The sequence below is a fragment of the Schistocerca piceifrons genome, chromosome 9 (genome assembly GCF_021461385.2).
Source record: "Schistocerca piceifrons isolate TAMUIC-IGC-003096 chromosome 9, iqSchPice1.1, whole genome shotgun sequence".
In the NCBI taxonomy this organism is placed as follows: domain Eukaryota; kingdom Metazoa; phylum Arthropoda; class Insecta; order Orthoptera; family Acrididae; genus Schistocerca; species Schistocerca piceifrons.
Genome location: NC_060146.1, coordinates 204104686 through 204120737, shown reverse-complemented (window position 1 = coordinate 204120737; position 16052 = coordinate 204104686). Strand labels below are relative to the sequence as shown.

The following is a 16052-nucleotide window of genomic DNA, read 5'->3' as shown; positions in this document are numbered from 1 at the left end:
CCCTGAAAAATCACCTGTGATTGATACATTTCATTTGGTTTATTAATTCATCCAGTGGTATGTGATTTGTCACCATAATGCAGTGAAAAAAATAACAGACACAAAGAAAATGCAAGTATATTTTAAGATGATAGGACGGGTCGTGAGACATGACTTTGCTCCTGGACTTTGCCTGTAATGATTCTGGAAAATCGTGGGAAACCTAAATCAGGATTGACCATACAGAGTAAACTTCATCCTCCTGAAAATGTGTTCAGTGTGTTGACAACTGGAATTTCTCATTTGGTTAGTCCCTGTTGTATAGTGTTCTTTGGTTTACACACAATTTGCACCCAATAATTTATCATCATCATCATTTAAGACTGACTATGCCTTTCAGCGTTCAGTCTGGAGCATAGCCCCCCTTATAAAATTCCTCCATGATCCCCTATTCAGTGCTAACTTTGATGCCTCTTCTGATGTTAAACCTATTACTTCAAAATCATTCTTAACCAAATCCAGGTACCTTCTCCTTGGTCTGCCCCGACTCCTCCTACCCTCTACTGCTGAACCCATGAGTCTCTTGGGTAACCTTGCTTCTCCCATGTGTGTAACATGACCCCACCATCTAAGCCTGTTCGCCCTGACTGCTACATCTATAGAGTTCATTCCCAGTTTTTCTTTCATTTCCTCATTGTGGACACCCTCCTGCCATTGTTCCCATCAACTAGTACCTGCAATCATCCTAGCTACTTTCATATCCGTAACCTCAACCTTATTGATAAGGTAACCTGAATCCACCCAGCTTTCGCTCCCATACAACAAAGTTGGTCGAAAGATTGAACGGTGCACAGATAACTTAGTCTTGGTACTGACTTCCTTCTTGCAGAAGAGAGTAGATCGTAGCTGAGCACTCACTGCATTAGCTTTGCTACCCCTTGCTTCCAGTTCTTTCACTATGTTGCTATCCTGTGAGAATATGCATCCTAAGTACTTGAAACCGCCCACCTGTTCTAACTTTGTTCCTCCTATTTGGCACTCAATCCGTTTATATCTCTTTCCCACTGACATTACTTTCGTTTTAGAGATGCTAATCTTCATACCATAGTCCTTACATTTCTGATCTAGCTCTGAAATATTACTTTGCAAACTTTCAATCGAATCTGCCATCACAACTAAGTCATCCGCATAAGCAAGACTGCTTATTTTGTGTTCACGTATCTTAATCTCACCCAGCCAGTCTATTGTTTCCAACATATGATCCATAAATAATATGAACAACAGTGGAGACAGGTTGCAGCCTTGTCTTACCCCTGAAACTACTCTGAACCATGAACTCAATTTACCGTCAACTCTAACTGCTGCCTGACTATCCATGTAAAGACCTTTAATTGCTTGCAAAAGTTTGCCTCCTATTCCATAATCTTGTAGAACAGACGATAACTTCCTCCCAGGAACCCGGTCATATGCCTTTTCTAGATCTATAAAGCATAGGTACAATTCCCTATTCCACTCATAACACTTCTCCATTATTTGCCGTAAGCTAAAGATCTGGTCCTGACAACCTCTAAGAGGCCTAAACCCACGCTGATTTTCGTCCAATTGGTCCTCAATTAATACTCGCACTTTCCTTTCAACAATACCTGAGAAGATTTTACCCATAATGCTGATTAAAGAGATACCTCTGTAGTTGTTACAATCTTTTCTGTTTCCATGTTTAAAGATTGGTGTGATTACTGCTTTTGTCCAGTCTGATGGAACCTGTCCCGACTCCCAGGCCATTTCAATTATCCTCTGTAGCCATTTAAGACCTGACATTCCACTGTATTTGACGAGTTCCGACCGAATTTCATCCACCCCAGCTGCTTTATTGCACTGCAATCTATTGACCATTTTGTGGTTCATGGTGTGGGTTCCTGTAGTCATGTCCTAGTTCATGAACCACGAGCAATGTATGAGTGGCCAAGTAAGTGGTCCCGATAGTCGGGATACCAGTTACTTTGGAATAAGGCTGGGCATCTCGGACATATTCTGAGTCGTGGTCACCTTTGTGCTCATACGGCAAAGACTACCAAATCCACCGGTTAGTCCCTCAGCCGTTAGGGGTAAAACCCAATGGGACCCGGGGCAAGGAAGGCTAGCAACCTGCTTCCCTGGTACTTTAAATATGATGCTGGCAACAATCAGAGCAAAATGCCTCGGGCCAATAATTTATAATAACGTAAAACACAGTTGCATACTGCATCACTGCACACACTAAGAACACCCACTGGCACCTCCTGAACCACAAATTTGTAGATATGAGCAGTGCTGTTTTTCTGGGGGAACACTGGGGGATGTGTACCCCTAAACTTTTTCATCGACAAAGTAATTTTTTTACGATGTTGAGAACTTGGAAGAGTGCCAAAGATTTATTTCACGGACATAAATTTTTTATTTCATTTTTTCATGTTGGTAATTGCAATACGAATGATACCAGTGCAGTTTTTTGTGGGAAAATCGATGTCATTTACTATTTCAAGCATTTCGTAGCTGTGGCAACCGTTCACAACAACTGAATCACTGGCAGCCAGTTTGACAAGTATGTAGTGCCTTCGCCTGCTTATAGTGGGCAATGGTAGTGCTAAACAGATATGCGTACACTCAAATCGCAGGCTTCATTTGAGGCGATGTAAACTGAAGTGTTCAATACCACTTTCTCTTGTATGTTTGTATTCCTCGGTATTGCCTGCTTCATTTGAACTGTAAAGTCAACTGAAGAGTCTGATACTTTTTTTTTAGTTCGACATGTTGATGATGTCATGGCTAAAAGCAGACGGGTGGTATCCCGTGCTTCAGTTATAACTAATTTTCGCTGCATTATAACCCCTGTCGGAGTACCCTCAAATTTTTTTTTAGAAAAAAAGCACTGGGTATGAGCCTTGCACTCACTTCAGTCTGTTTGGAAAACTGACTCCAGGCCAATAGACATGCAACTATGCCTTATGCACATCTTCATGGCCACCTCTCAGTCTGCCTGAAAAACTGAGTCAGCATCAAATGAGATGTTGAGCTCAGGAGACAGACAAGTCATTACCATCACTTTCTGTAGATCTTGACACAGGGGTTTCTTGCAAAAGCATTATATTGTGATCATGTTTTATAATGACACAGGGTGTTATTGTTGTCCCCTTTCATTACTAACCACTACCATTGAGTCCTTTAAATAATCTTTATTTCTATAGTATGCATTACATATGAAGAACACCTTAGCTGCCTTTTTGAACAGATGTATTTTAGTAATATTTCTCATCTTCATACTCAGTTTATTACACAATTTTATTTCCAGGTAGAACATTCTATTTTGAATTTTCTGTTTGTTTTTCTTTGGTAACGTTAGTCGAAACTGGCTCTTGTTCTATGATTATGTGTAGAACTATTATTGAAATTCTTAGTAATGTTTTCCCTGGTTTATACAACAGGATAGTTGATGTACTCTTTTGGTGGGCTAAGAATACCTAACTTTTTACATAGTTCTTTACAGTGGATAAGACTACTACTCGTGGTTATTACAATATTATGAAAAGGATTGTTGCTACTCACCATATAGCAGAGGTGCTGACTTCAGATAGGCACGACAAAAAGACTGTCACAAAATGAGCTTTCGGCCAACAAAGCCAGCCTACAAGCAGCAGCGCCTCAACCTTCATTAGTCATTGTCCTTACCCATCTGGCCCCTTCCCTGTTCCCATTCATGCACTACACAGCCCTCTGTTCCACCAACACACCCAGTCTTTTTACTTATCTCCTCCTTTGCACCCCCGCACCCCCTCTTTCCCCCCTCTCCACCTACCTGCCCTTCCCTCTCTCCACCAGGTCCCTGCGTGCTCCCACTAGCATCACTGTACTGTTTTTGTTTCCAGAGCTCTCGGGTGTGCAGCCAGATGCGATAGTTGAAGTCCCACGATATTTCAGCGAATAACCTTTCCACCATCATCAGGTGGTTATGATGGACTGGTCGGGCAGCTCATTGTCAGTGTTATTTATGTCCATTATTTGGGCTTTGATTCCCTGTACCGACGGTCCGATTGCGACCGCCGAACTTCCTGTTGCGGCCGCCGACATTCCGTTTGTGAGCGCCGACCCTTCGATTGCGGCTGCTGACAATCTGTTTGCAGGCGCCAACCCAGGTATGCGCCCACCCCGGCATCGCGCCGGGTGGTGGAAGATGCAGAATGCTGTCATAGAAGGGTCTTGTGTTCGCTTGTGGCGTGACTCCTTGATGGAGTTAAGTAATGGTTGCCATGCCTTGCTAAGTTGAAAACCTGTGTCTCGGTTCATGAGATTGTCCATTACGTGAATTTCAATGGCCTTCTTGAAGACGCTGTCCCAGTAGAAACTGGTAGGGGCCAGAATCTTGGTCTTTTCGTATTTCGCGTTGTGTCCAGTTTCCGAGCAGTGTTTTGCCAGTGCTGATTTGGTGGGCTGGACTAGGCCCGTGTGGCGTTGGTGTTCTTTGTAGTGGTCTTCGACTGTTCAGATTGTTTGACCAATGTAGGATTTGCCGCAACCACATGGAATATTATATATGCCCACTTTCTTGAAGGCAAATCCGTCTTTCACTGTCCCCAGTAGGGCCCGTATCTTGGATGGTGGTCGGAAGACCGTGTCAATTTTGTGTTGTTTTTGCAGTCTCCCAATTTTTGATGTCGCGTTGCCTGGGTAGAGAGGCAAGGCTTGTTTTCTCATCTATAGACTGTTCTTCATCTGGGTTTCTGCAGTGTTTCCGTCATCTGAAGGCTGCCTGAATCTGTCGTTTGCTGTATCCGTTCTTGTGAAACACATTTTCTAAGTGTTTGAGTTCTTTGTGCAGACTTTCTTCGTCCGATATCGAGTATGCCCTATGAACCAGTGTGCTGAGCATCCTGTTGAGTTGTGCAGGATGGTGGCAACTCTAGGTCCATATGTGTAGGCTTAATGTCAATTTATTACATACTGCCCAATCGTAAACATCCTTGGGGGTTTCATTTGCTTTCTCTAATAGCAATTCTGGTGTTTTATCATTGTCTATGATGTTGCTGTCATCACCAAAGAGAACTTTTCCCCCACATCTTATACTGCCAGAGAACACACACACACACACACACACACACACACACACACACACACACAGACAGACAAAGAGAGAGAGAGAGAGAGAGAGAGAGAATGAATTGTATCCATACACTGTCCTGAGACGTACCTGTGTTTATTTGTTCTTGTCTGACAATTTTTTCACTAATAATTTATCATCAGCAGACATATTAACAATCTGTCTTTTCATACTGTTTTCCAGGTAAGACTGTAACCACTCATCTACTATTCCTCTTACACCTAGTGCTTCTACCTCGTTTGGTGGTATTTTATGGTCAGAAGTGTCAAAATGCTTGAAAAAGTCTAAGGATGCGCCTGTAACACAGTCATCTTTGCCAAGTGCTTCGAGAACCTCTTCAGTGAATTGTAAAGTGGCTGATACTATACTTGTCCCACTTCAGAAACCAAACTGTCCTTTTATTTTTTTAAAAAAAAAGCTATATTTATACGTCTAACTCATTAGTCTTTCGTGGAAAAATACTGGAACTAACAGGATCGTTATTGTATATTTGTCAGTGGAACTTGTGGGCTGCCTGTGCACGCCTTCAGAACAGAGACAGGAACCTCAGCTACACTTGCTGACTCCTTGTTTTTTACTTTCTGTATTGTCTTCCTGACTTCAGCCTCTGTTATAGGAAGCATAATTGTTGTGCTTGTTGTCTATGTCACTGTGGGTGCTACAATATTTTCCATCCCTGTTTTGTTTCAGGTGTGTTCAGTAGTGTAACAGTAATTGGCACTGTAAGATGAGGTGATAAGAGGCGCTGTGGCAGGATGCACCACTTGCTCTGGGGGAAGGTGGTGCTGCTGTTGGTGGGCGTGGTGGCAGTGCTGCAGGTGGTGCACCTGGTGCTGCTGAGCCGGCTCGAGTCGCGCCACCGCCGCCAGCCTGCCACGGGCCACGCCGAGCCCCTCCTGGTCGCCGCCGGCACTCAGGTAATTCCGTGTTCGAGAGCATCCCGAAGACGTCAGCCACCTGCCGTTTCTTATAAGTCGTACTTAACGAGATACCTCAAACACGGTGACCTCTTCTGTGTTGACTGGCGAGGAAAACATTGCGCTTTCCTCGTAGTACATCTTGAAAGTTGCGGATCGAGGCTGTCGAGTAGATGTAGTATTTCTTGACTTCCGAAAAGCTTTTGACTCGGTATCGCGTATATGCTTATTACCGAAAATATGAGTCTGTGGAGTATTGAGCAAAATTTGTGACTGGAGTTGAATTCTTGGTGGGGAAGCCACAGTTTTTTGTTTTGGGTGGAATCATTGACAGAAGTAGAAATAACTTCAGGTGTGCCCTAGGGAATTGACTTGGGGTCATTGCTGTTGTGTATTAATGATTTTGCAGACAATACTGACAGTAACCTTAGCATTTACATGTATGATGCAGTTATGTGTAATGAAGTAGTGTTTGAAAACTGCTGCACAAATACTTAGTCAGATCTAGGTAAGTTTCCAGAGTGGCGCAAACATTGGCTACTTGCTTCAAATGTTCAGTTATGTAAAATTGCTCATGACACGAAATACCAGTGAGTTACAGTTGTAATCAGTGACTTTACAGAAATGCCTATGCAGGACTGTTGGTAGGGGTACAAAAAGGGGCACTTGTGTAGGTTGAGTTGTATGTAAAGCAGGTGCCACACTTTAATTTATTAGTAGAATATTGAGGAAATGGAATCGGGCTATAAAGCACATTGCTTGCAAGCCAGCCTAGAACATTTCTCAAGTGTGTAGTACCATTACCACACAGGAGTAACAGGGGATATTGAATGCATACAAAGAAGGACAATGCAGATGGTGACAGGTTTGTTTGACCCATTGGGGGGGGGGGGGGGGGGGGGCGCACGGAGAAACTGATCTGACGGATGCTTGGTGATAGACACAAACTACCCCAAAAAGCCAAGTTGCAAAATTTCAAGTACCGTATTTAAGTTATGAATCAAAGAATATATTATAAGCCACTATGTACTGGCACCATAGGGATTGTGGGGACAACATTAGACTAATTAGAGTGATTTGAACATCCATTCTTCCCCTACAAACTGGTGCAGTGGGAATTACCCTCTGCTGTGCTTTTCAGTGGTTTTGGAGAGTAGGGATGTAGACATTTCTTGTTGATATTTGGATAATTCCTATGTTTCTACCTATAGCACTTGTAAAACATACATAAGTGTAATGTGTTCCTCTACTGTTGTGTTTAGTTTGACTTCTTATTTTAGTTTGATTTATTTTTATTTATTTGTTTATTTATTTTCTTTTTCAATGGGTCGTATTTGTGACAACTCACCATGGTGTTGAACATTTCAGTAAAGTTCACATTCTCCTGGGCACACAGTGTGATATAAGTCTTGTAATAACATTATATATTTAAAAATTCAAGTCCGTTGCTGCAATTGAAGTTCTGTATTGCAACAGAACTATTTCGGCTACAGTTGCCGTTTTCAAGCTATGTCTAGTTATTCATGACTTCAGTATCACATTAGTGGCTCTATCACATATTAAATTGCTGTCTATGGTATTGTGAGAAACCGTAGGACTGCAAAAGGAGATGTCACTGAATGCACCCCACAAGTACTTATCACAGTTCGAAAAAAACCGCTCGCGTGCCACTGGCCCAGCTAGATGTCCAACTGCAAGCTACTTAGCACAGGTAGCTGCTTTAGGCAATAATTTTGTATTTATTTATTTCCTTCCAACATGCATGAGCTTAACTTAAAACATTATACATATAATTCTTTCATGCACAGATTAATAGCATAACACTTCTGATTTAAAGTGTTCATACTCATGCATGTCAATGAAGCTCTCATTGAGTAAAGTGATTAATATTGAAGTAAGAGCTAATTTAGTTAATATTACATTTTAGATGAGTGCATTTACTACTTCGCTAGGTTATATATTGAAGGTTTCACTTTTCCGAACATATTTGGATAGAAAAGGAAGTATTTTGTAAAGGCTGATAGTTGTTAGTTTTGTTTACATTTTAGGTGTAAATTTTGGAAGAGTGTAGATCTTTAGTTTTTTTACTAGACTTAGCGGTTCAAAGTTAAATTAATTCGTGTCCATCATACAGAGTTTAGTTAGCTAATTAGAACTTTCAAAAGTAAGTTTAAAAGTTTTTTTAAGTTAGGGTTTAGTTACGTATTAGTACAGGCTATGAAACTTCAGAGATCTTGCATCAAGTTATTCTCTGCTTTTGCATAAATTTTTCTATCAAATCATGTGTGGTTGCCGTAGAAATCTGAAGGAGGGGGTGTTCTGTGAAGACTGTAGGTTACGGTTTCATTGGGGCGAATGTAGAAGTGAGGAAATGTGTGTAGATAATGAGGCTTTCCATGGCAATGTAGGTTATGTTGAATGGGCAGAAAAATCGCAGAACGGGAGGCAAAGATTTGTGCCCTTATGGCTGAATTAGAAAATGCAAATTTGGAATTATGTAGTATAAGCAAAGAAAAAGAGATGGCATGCTGGGAAAAAGTAGCAAGCAAAGAAACTTCCTGGCAGATTAAAACTGTGTGCCGGCAGAGACTCAAACTCGGTACCTTTGCCCTTTGCAGGAAAGTGCTCTACTATCTGAGCTACCCAAACATGACTCACGACCTGCCCTCACAGCTTCAATTCTGCCGGTACGTCTCCTACCTTCCATACTTCACAGAAGCTCTTCCATGAATCTTGCAGAACTGTCACTCCTGGAAGAAAGGATATCGCAGAGACATGGCTTAGCCACAGCCTTGGGGATGTTTCCAGAGTGAGATTTTCACTCTGCAGCGGAGTGTGCACTGATATGAAACTTCCTGTCAGATTAAAACTGTGTGCCAGACCGAGACTTGAACTCGGGCCCTTTGGCTTACTATCTGAAGTAGTGGAGGAAGGGCCTCATCCAGATGTAGCTGAATGGATCTTGAAGCAGAATATTAGCTTAAAGAAAAAAAAAGACAAGTCAGGATGAAATCAGAATAGGAAAAAGAGAATTCTGCTTGTAGGTAGCAGTCATGGAAGGGGTGTAGCCCAGCAGCTTCAGGAGAAATTAAGTGAAGGGTACCAGGTCACAAGTTTTGTAAAACTTTCACCTGACATGTAGGGACTTTGAGAAGGAAAATCAGGTAATTACAGTTGGGGGAGCAGGAAACAGCCTGGCTATGAATCCAAGATATAGTATTAGGAGTGATCTGGACAAAATAGGAGCAGAAACTGGACTCACAAATGTGGGGTTTGTGGAGGTCTTTCAGTGCCTTGATTTGCCCTGGTAAACTCATCTATAAGGCATGTTAACACTGAGCTGAACAGGATGCTCCAGACACCAGCAAAATCTCACATGAGCGTTGTTCCAGTTGATGCCATTGATAGGTGGTGACACACTACACATGGCCTGCACTTAAGTAGGAAGGGAAAAGATAAGTTAGCTTCTCTGTTAGCAGATACTGTAAGGGGAACCACAGTCACAGAAGGGATGACCCTGGGGTTAATGGGACCAGGCAGACAGGTTTCTTAGTTAAAACCAAAATCCAGACAGGCAATAATCAAGAAAAATAGAATAAAAGAAGCTTCATGTACAGTAAAGAGGGATAAAGCTAAGGTTATTATCAGTTTACTTCAGAGTCGTGGGATCTAACTCAGAGGCAGAAAGATTGCCTGCTGGCTGTCGAGATGGATTTTTGGAGACGGAGTTGTGGATGCTCCAGACTTGACTATATTGGAAATGATAGGATCAGAGAGGTTATGAATGTCAAAAGCACAATCCTAGACTACATAGAAAGGAAGCACCTACTCTGGTATGATCACTTACAGCGTATGCCAGACAAAAGATGGCCAAAACGGGTATGGCAGAAGAAAGCGATGTAGACCTGCGAGGTGCTGGAAAGACGACATCAACGAAGCAATGGCGGCGAGAGGTCTTAATGAAGGAGACTGCAATGACCGTGAACGATGGAGATTGGGATGCGAGAGTCGGCGGCAGCCGTAGAAACCTTGCTCATATATATACTTCATCAAAATATCAGGGGAATAAAAAATAAAGTAGATGAGGTGTTAGTGTGTTTAGATGATCTAAAAAATAAGAATGAGATTGATATACTCTGTCTGTCTAACACTATGTGACTGTGGGGATGGAAAGTGTCGGTATAAATGGGTATAATTTAGCATCTTACACTTGCAGATCTAGCATGGATAAAGGAGGAGTTGCCATTGACACAAAACAAGGGTATAAGTAAAAAACTGTAGAAGTAAGCAAATTTTGTGTCAATCAACACTCTGAAGTTTGTGCATGTGAACTACAGCTAGATAATGTAGTGTTGATATTAGCAACAGTGTACAGGTCCCCATTAGGAGATTGGGAGCTACTCACAAAAAAGTTTGACTCCCTAGTTATTAATCTGTGGTGATTTCAGTGTAAACTTTCTAAGCAATTCTGATAGTAAAAGTGAACTAGAAATGTTGTTAATGATATATAATTTAGAGTCAGTGACCAATTTCACTACATGTATAGCTCAAGACAGCAGTACTCTAATAGATAATGTATTTGTGCAGCAAGAGGATGTAAAACTAACATGTGGTTTCCCTGTGATAAATGGATTATCAGATCATGATGCACAACTGATTAACTTACAAAAATTAGCAGGGTGTACAGTTCAGAAACCATTAAGGGAAAATGTAAGGCTGGTCAACTTAGTATCTGTAGAGTACTTCAGAGTATGTTTAAGAAATGTTAATTGGGGAGATGTATATAATGAGCCAAATGCCAATGATAAATGCAACCTATTTCTTGATAAATTTTTATCCCTTTTTGAACACTTATTTCCCCCAAAAAATTACTAAATATAGCACCAAACAGTTTTCAAAGAAACCTGCAATCACTATAGGTATTAAAGTGTCTTCAGAAAGGAAAATAAAATTTTATGAGGCAGCAAGAATTAGTAAAGACCCAGAAGTAATTTTATACTATAAAAATTATTGTAACATACTGAGAAAATTTGTCAGAAAATCAAAACATTCGTATATTAGAGAGAAATTTACAATTTGGGCAATAAAATCAAATCAGTATGGAATGTTTTTAGAAAAGAGAGAGGAAAAGTAACCACTGGGGTAGGTAGTGTTACTATTAAAGAGAATGAGACCAGCCTAACCAACAGTACACGAGTAGCTAATGTATTTAACAACCATTTCTTAAAGTGTAGGTGAAAAATTGGTGAGAATAGTTCAAAAGAAAAAGCCAAGCAGTACATGGAAGAGTCAGTTTTGAGAAATCCTAGTCAGATTAATTTTCATCTGACAACCTCTTATGAAATGAAATGAGGAAAATCATTAAATCTTTGAAAAATAAATATTCTGTTGGAGTAGATGACATCTCTAACAAGATATTAAAACAATGTGGAGCAGTTACAGCTGATGTTCTGAGCAACATCTGATGCATCACTAACTCAAGGTATATTTTTCGGGACAGGTTACAATATGCCATTGTCAAGCCTCTCTACAAGAAAGGGGACACTACAGATGTCAACAGTTACCAGCCAGTATCCTTGCTTCCAGCATTTTCAAAAATTTTCAAGAAAGTAATGTACTCAAGAGTGGTTAGCCATCTCAGCAGTAATGGGATACTTAGTAAATCACAGTTTGGATTTCAGAAATACTGTTCCACTGAGACAGCAATATAAAATTTCACTGCCCATATAATACAGTCTTTAAATAGTAAAATGTCAACAATAGGAATTTTCAGTGACTTATCCAAAGTGTTTGATTGTGGGAACCATGACATTATATTACAGAAATTGCAATTGTATGGTGTAAATGGAACAGCTTATAAGTGGTTTAAGTCATACCTACAGAACAGGAAGGAAAAAATGTCTTTATATGGTTTAAATGATTCAAGGAAGTTTCCCAGTTCATCTACTGGGGGTGAAATTACATTAGGTGTTCCACGAGGTTCGATCATGGGTCCTCTTTTGTTCTTGATATATGTGAATGACCCCCCTTCTTATCTGAAACAAGAAGCTAAGCTGACACTGTTTGCTGATGATTCAAGAATCATTATTAATCCATTAAAAGAAACTCCAATAGAAAATGATACAAATAATGTCTTTGGAAAAGTTATTGATTGGTTTTCTGTGAATGGGCTTGCTCTGAACTTTGGAAAAACACAGTACATCCAATTTTCTGCTACAAGGAGTACAGTTCCTTCAATAAATATAACACATCAATAGAAGTCAGTAGCCAGGGCAGAGCATACTAAGTTTTTGGGTCTAAATATACTTGAGAATCTTAATTGGAAAATTCATATTTTGGATCCCCTTAAGAGACTAGGTTCAGCAACTTTTGCAATCAGAATAATTGCTAATTTTGAGGATACAGAAATTAGAAGCTAACATACTTTCACTCTCTGATGCCATACAGAATAATATTTTGGGGTAACTCAACACTTAGGCAAAAAGTATTGACTGCTGAAAAGAAAGTGGTTAGAATAATGTGTGGGGCTCACAGTCGCACATCTTGTAGGCATCTCTTTAAAAGGCCAGGAATTCTTACAACAGCCTCACAGTACATTTACTCAGTAATGAAAGTTGTTCTCAACAACATGGACCAGTTTAAACCAACAGTGACATTCATGATTATAGTACCAGAAGAAAGAAGGACTTACACTATCCTCTCCTTAACCTATCTTTGGCACAGAAAGGGGTAAAATATGCCGCTGTAAAACTTTTCGATAAATTACCAGATGAAATAAAATGTCTGACAGACAACAGTAACAAGATTTTAAACATGTCTGCAACAGCAACTGTTGAAATTCTTCACGATAAAGGATGACAGCCAAAACAGTTGCAGGATAAAAATTTATTAAAATTCTTGACCAAGGTTTCGGTACATATAAATACACCTTCATCAGAAGTAAAAAATCTAAAATTACATCATGCAATGGAGATTAATAAAACAATTGTGCCAAAGGCGTCGTCAATAATTAAGACATATTCTCCATTTGTACAACATGACTATGGGCACAGGGTCAATGCGAACACTTTAGCACCATTACTTCGCCTATGAACTATTGAGACAAGAGTGTGAAAGCACTAGGGCAGATGGTTTCGCCGAGAGAGGGCACTTGTGGTATGTGCCAGACATTCGCGCGAGTTTATTTCAACATAAAATTCAATTTTTTTTATAGATGTGAGAAGTTCAATACAATAAGTATGTAAAAGTTTATGTACGTAAACTGTTTTACGTATTTTTAAGTGTAATTATGGCAGTTAGGTAGTTGATCATGTCTTGTTGTATATTATTATTATTGTTGTTATTATTATTATTATTATGGGCTCTACTGGACCATGCAATGTGCAAAAAAAGATCGCTTGGAGAGTTTTGTTTTAACTTTTCTTTGTTCTCATACCACTTCCATTCTCTCAGAACAGGCTCTCTTCCGCTCATCAGACTCAGTTGTTCCGGTCCCCTTGCATTTTTCTGACAGGCCACAACTGTCCAGTCCTGAATTTTTTTTGCCTTAAAATTTTTCTGTTTGGTGTATTGATTGTGTATTCCTGCTTACTTCAGGTCGTCTTTTACATTTGTCATCCATTTTATTGTTTCTGTTTCATTTTTACTGCAACATCTCTCCACTTAATCTGATGATTCCATTATAAAATATTTTGTAATCATTATACGATGAATTAATGTCTGAAAGAGTCATTTAAAACTTTATATATAGTTCAATCAATATCTCTTGTTTCATTTACAGATTTACAATACTATTAACTGTCTGTTCCATTATTTTAAGAAATTTCTTTTTGCATGTTTGAACAGCACTACAAGGGGCAGCAGTTCAGTTATTCTTCCACTAAAGCATTTTTCTTAACTATGTAATTTTATTTGTGTATAGTTATTAACATTTACATTAATATCCTGCCTATCCTCAACATACAAATAAACACAGTATTATTTGACATAACGTTCTGTCTCACTGTGTGCTGCTGTGCCTAATTTGTGTGCCATCGAACACTCTGTTGTTATTAGTCACTGCACATGCAGGTGGAGTCACTGTTCTCTTCACTGGCACTGTCCCTGCAGCAGCACGGTCGGGTCCTGGATGCCAGTGGGGAGTACCGCTTGGTCCCTCACCTGGCCACGACAGCACGCCGGCCAGTCGCCGCAGACACCACACTCGTCACACAGTGCTCTTACGGGCACCTCCAGCTCATCCCGGCACTTGTCGAACGTTGGCAGGTCTGCAGATGTGAACTCTGTTCCTTGTTTGTTATTAGCCTCACTCAGTCAAATTATGCTGCTATTCTCTTTGATAGGTATTGAATCAGTAAACATAAAATATAACAGTGGTTGAGTACGAGACACAGATATACTGATGAGCTATAACCTCACGAGATTGAGAGTCGTGCTGTGAGCACATTACATGGTAAGGAAAGTCTGGAAATGGAGTATAGACAAATGGGGAATAATTCTAGTGACAACACGAAGCCACAGATATGGAAATCCACTGACGTAGGCAACAGATTGTTAGGTCCTAGCACCTGGCAACAAACGCCTTGGAAATGATGAAGTTGTTGGCATGTTGCTGTCATATGCGAGACTTCGTGCTGGTTGAAATACAACTTTTTGCAGTTAGGTCCCAGTGCTGATCAGACAACAACCTTGCAACATCTCAGAAAATCTTCTTGTGATTGTTTCCAGGCTAATGGCAGAAAGCCCGTGTACTGGACAAGGCCTCGGTTTATTATCTGTTCATTCGATCTTAAAATATTGTAAATTTCAATTAACAACTGAGATATATCTTCAAGGCAGGGTCAACTCAAGTCTGAACTACCTGAATTGCTTTACAATGAGTCTCTTACATATTTTTTAATTCTGGTGAAATCCATGGAAGAAATTCTCCAGGAGGGTCTCCATGATGCGGTTGTGCAGTGTTGCAGATCAGAGGACACACTGTGTTGTGAAACTAATCCCTTTTGCAGATCAGAGGACACACTGTGTTGTGAAACTAATCCCTTTTGTTACGGTACTGGACCATAACTAAATATTTATACATGCGTTCCCATATGGGAAAGAATGTGGTTCTCTATTCTTTTGCTTTAATTGTTAATACTAGAGAATAGTCTTTCCCATTTATAGGAGGAAGACTCTTGTTTCCACTATCAACTGTCTCATAAGAACTACCTTACATTAAATTGGTAAGTAGTTTACTCAGGCCCCCACTATCGCTGACAGCATAATACTATTTGACTGGAAATCTTTCGATCCAGTATGTGTCCTGCTAAAGTCCATAAAGTATTCCTACTCAGCAGTCAAGACTAACTACTCTACTTTTAACTACCTTCCCCTAGAAAACCATACAAACCCACACCCAACAATTAGATGTTAAAAGAATTCCGTACACTATAAAAAGGATTACTTATTACTAAATAAATAATGGTTGTAGATTATTAACCTACTTGCTATCATTAAAGTTTTGTTTCAAAGAGCGGTCAAATTTTGAAAAGTGATTGGCAGCTTGAGGACAAGCATGTCAATTCCCACTGGTATCCCTTACACTGCAACTAAACTTAAGAGCTCGTAGAGCGGTAAGTATTAATGAGCTCAATCCTTCCCCAATGCTACATTCACTATGCAAGAGAAAATGTCCACTTCACTGAGCAGCTTCGTACTCTTCACATAACACAAAACAACAATTACCTCTTGTACAAAAGTTATTTCACAAGTAATACTTGTTTTGTACCATTGCACATACCTCTATCAGCCACAATCAATTACTTTTTCCTACATCTTCCTATGTAATGGATCTGGGAGATGTGTTATTTTCTACCGGATTTGTCGATACCAAATCTAATGAGGGAGGTTGTAAATGTTTTCTTATATTTTTGTCAGAATATTTTTTGTGAATTGTAATTTGCCTTATTTTATGCTAATTTGCTTATATGTTCGAGAGTGACAGCATATTGATTAATATTAGTAGATGTGACGAATAATATCAG

At 39.9% G+C, this 16052-nt stretch overlaps 1 protein-coding gene across 1 annotated transcript in view; it reads left to right on the top strand.

Moving 5' to 3' along the window:
* LOC124717343 (beta-1,4-glucuronyltransferase 1-like) overlaps nucleotides 1-16052 on the top strand; it is an 88283-nt gene that overhangs the window by 3306 nt on the left and 68925 nt on the right. Inside the window, exons 3-4 of the mRNA XM_047244173.1 lie at nucleotides 5801-6027; nucleotides 14098-14292. Coding sequence (XP_047100129.1) covers nucleotides 5866-6027; nucleotides 14098-14292 — 357 coding nt within the window. The 5' untranslated portion in view covers nucleotides 5801-5865. The remainder of the gene's footprint in view (nucleotides 1-5800; nucleotides 6028-14097; nucleotides 14293-16052) is intronic.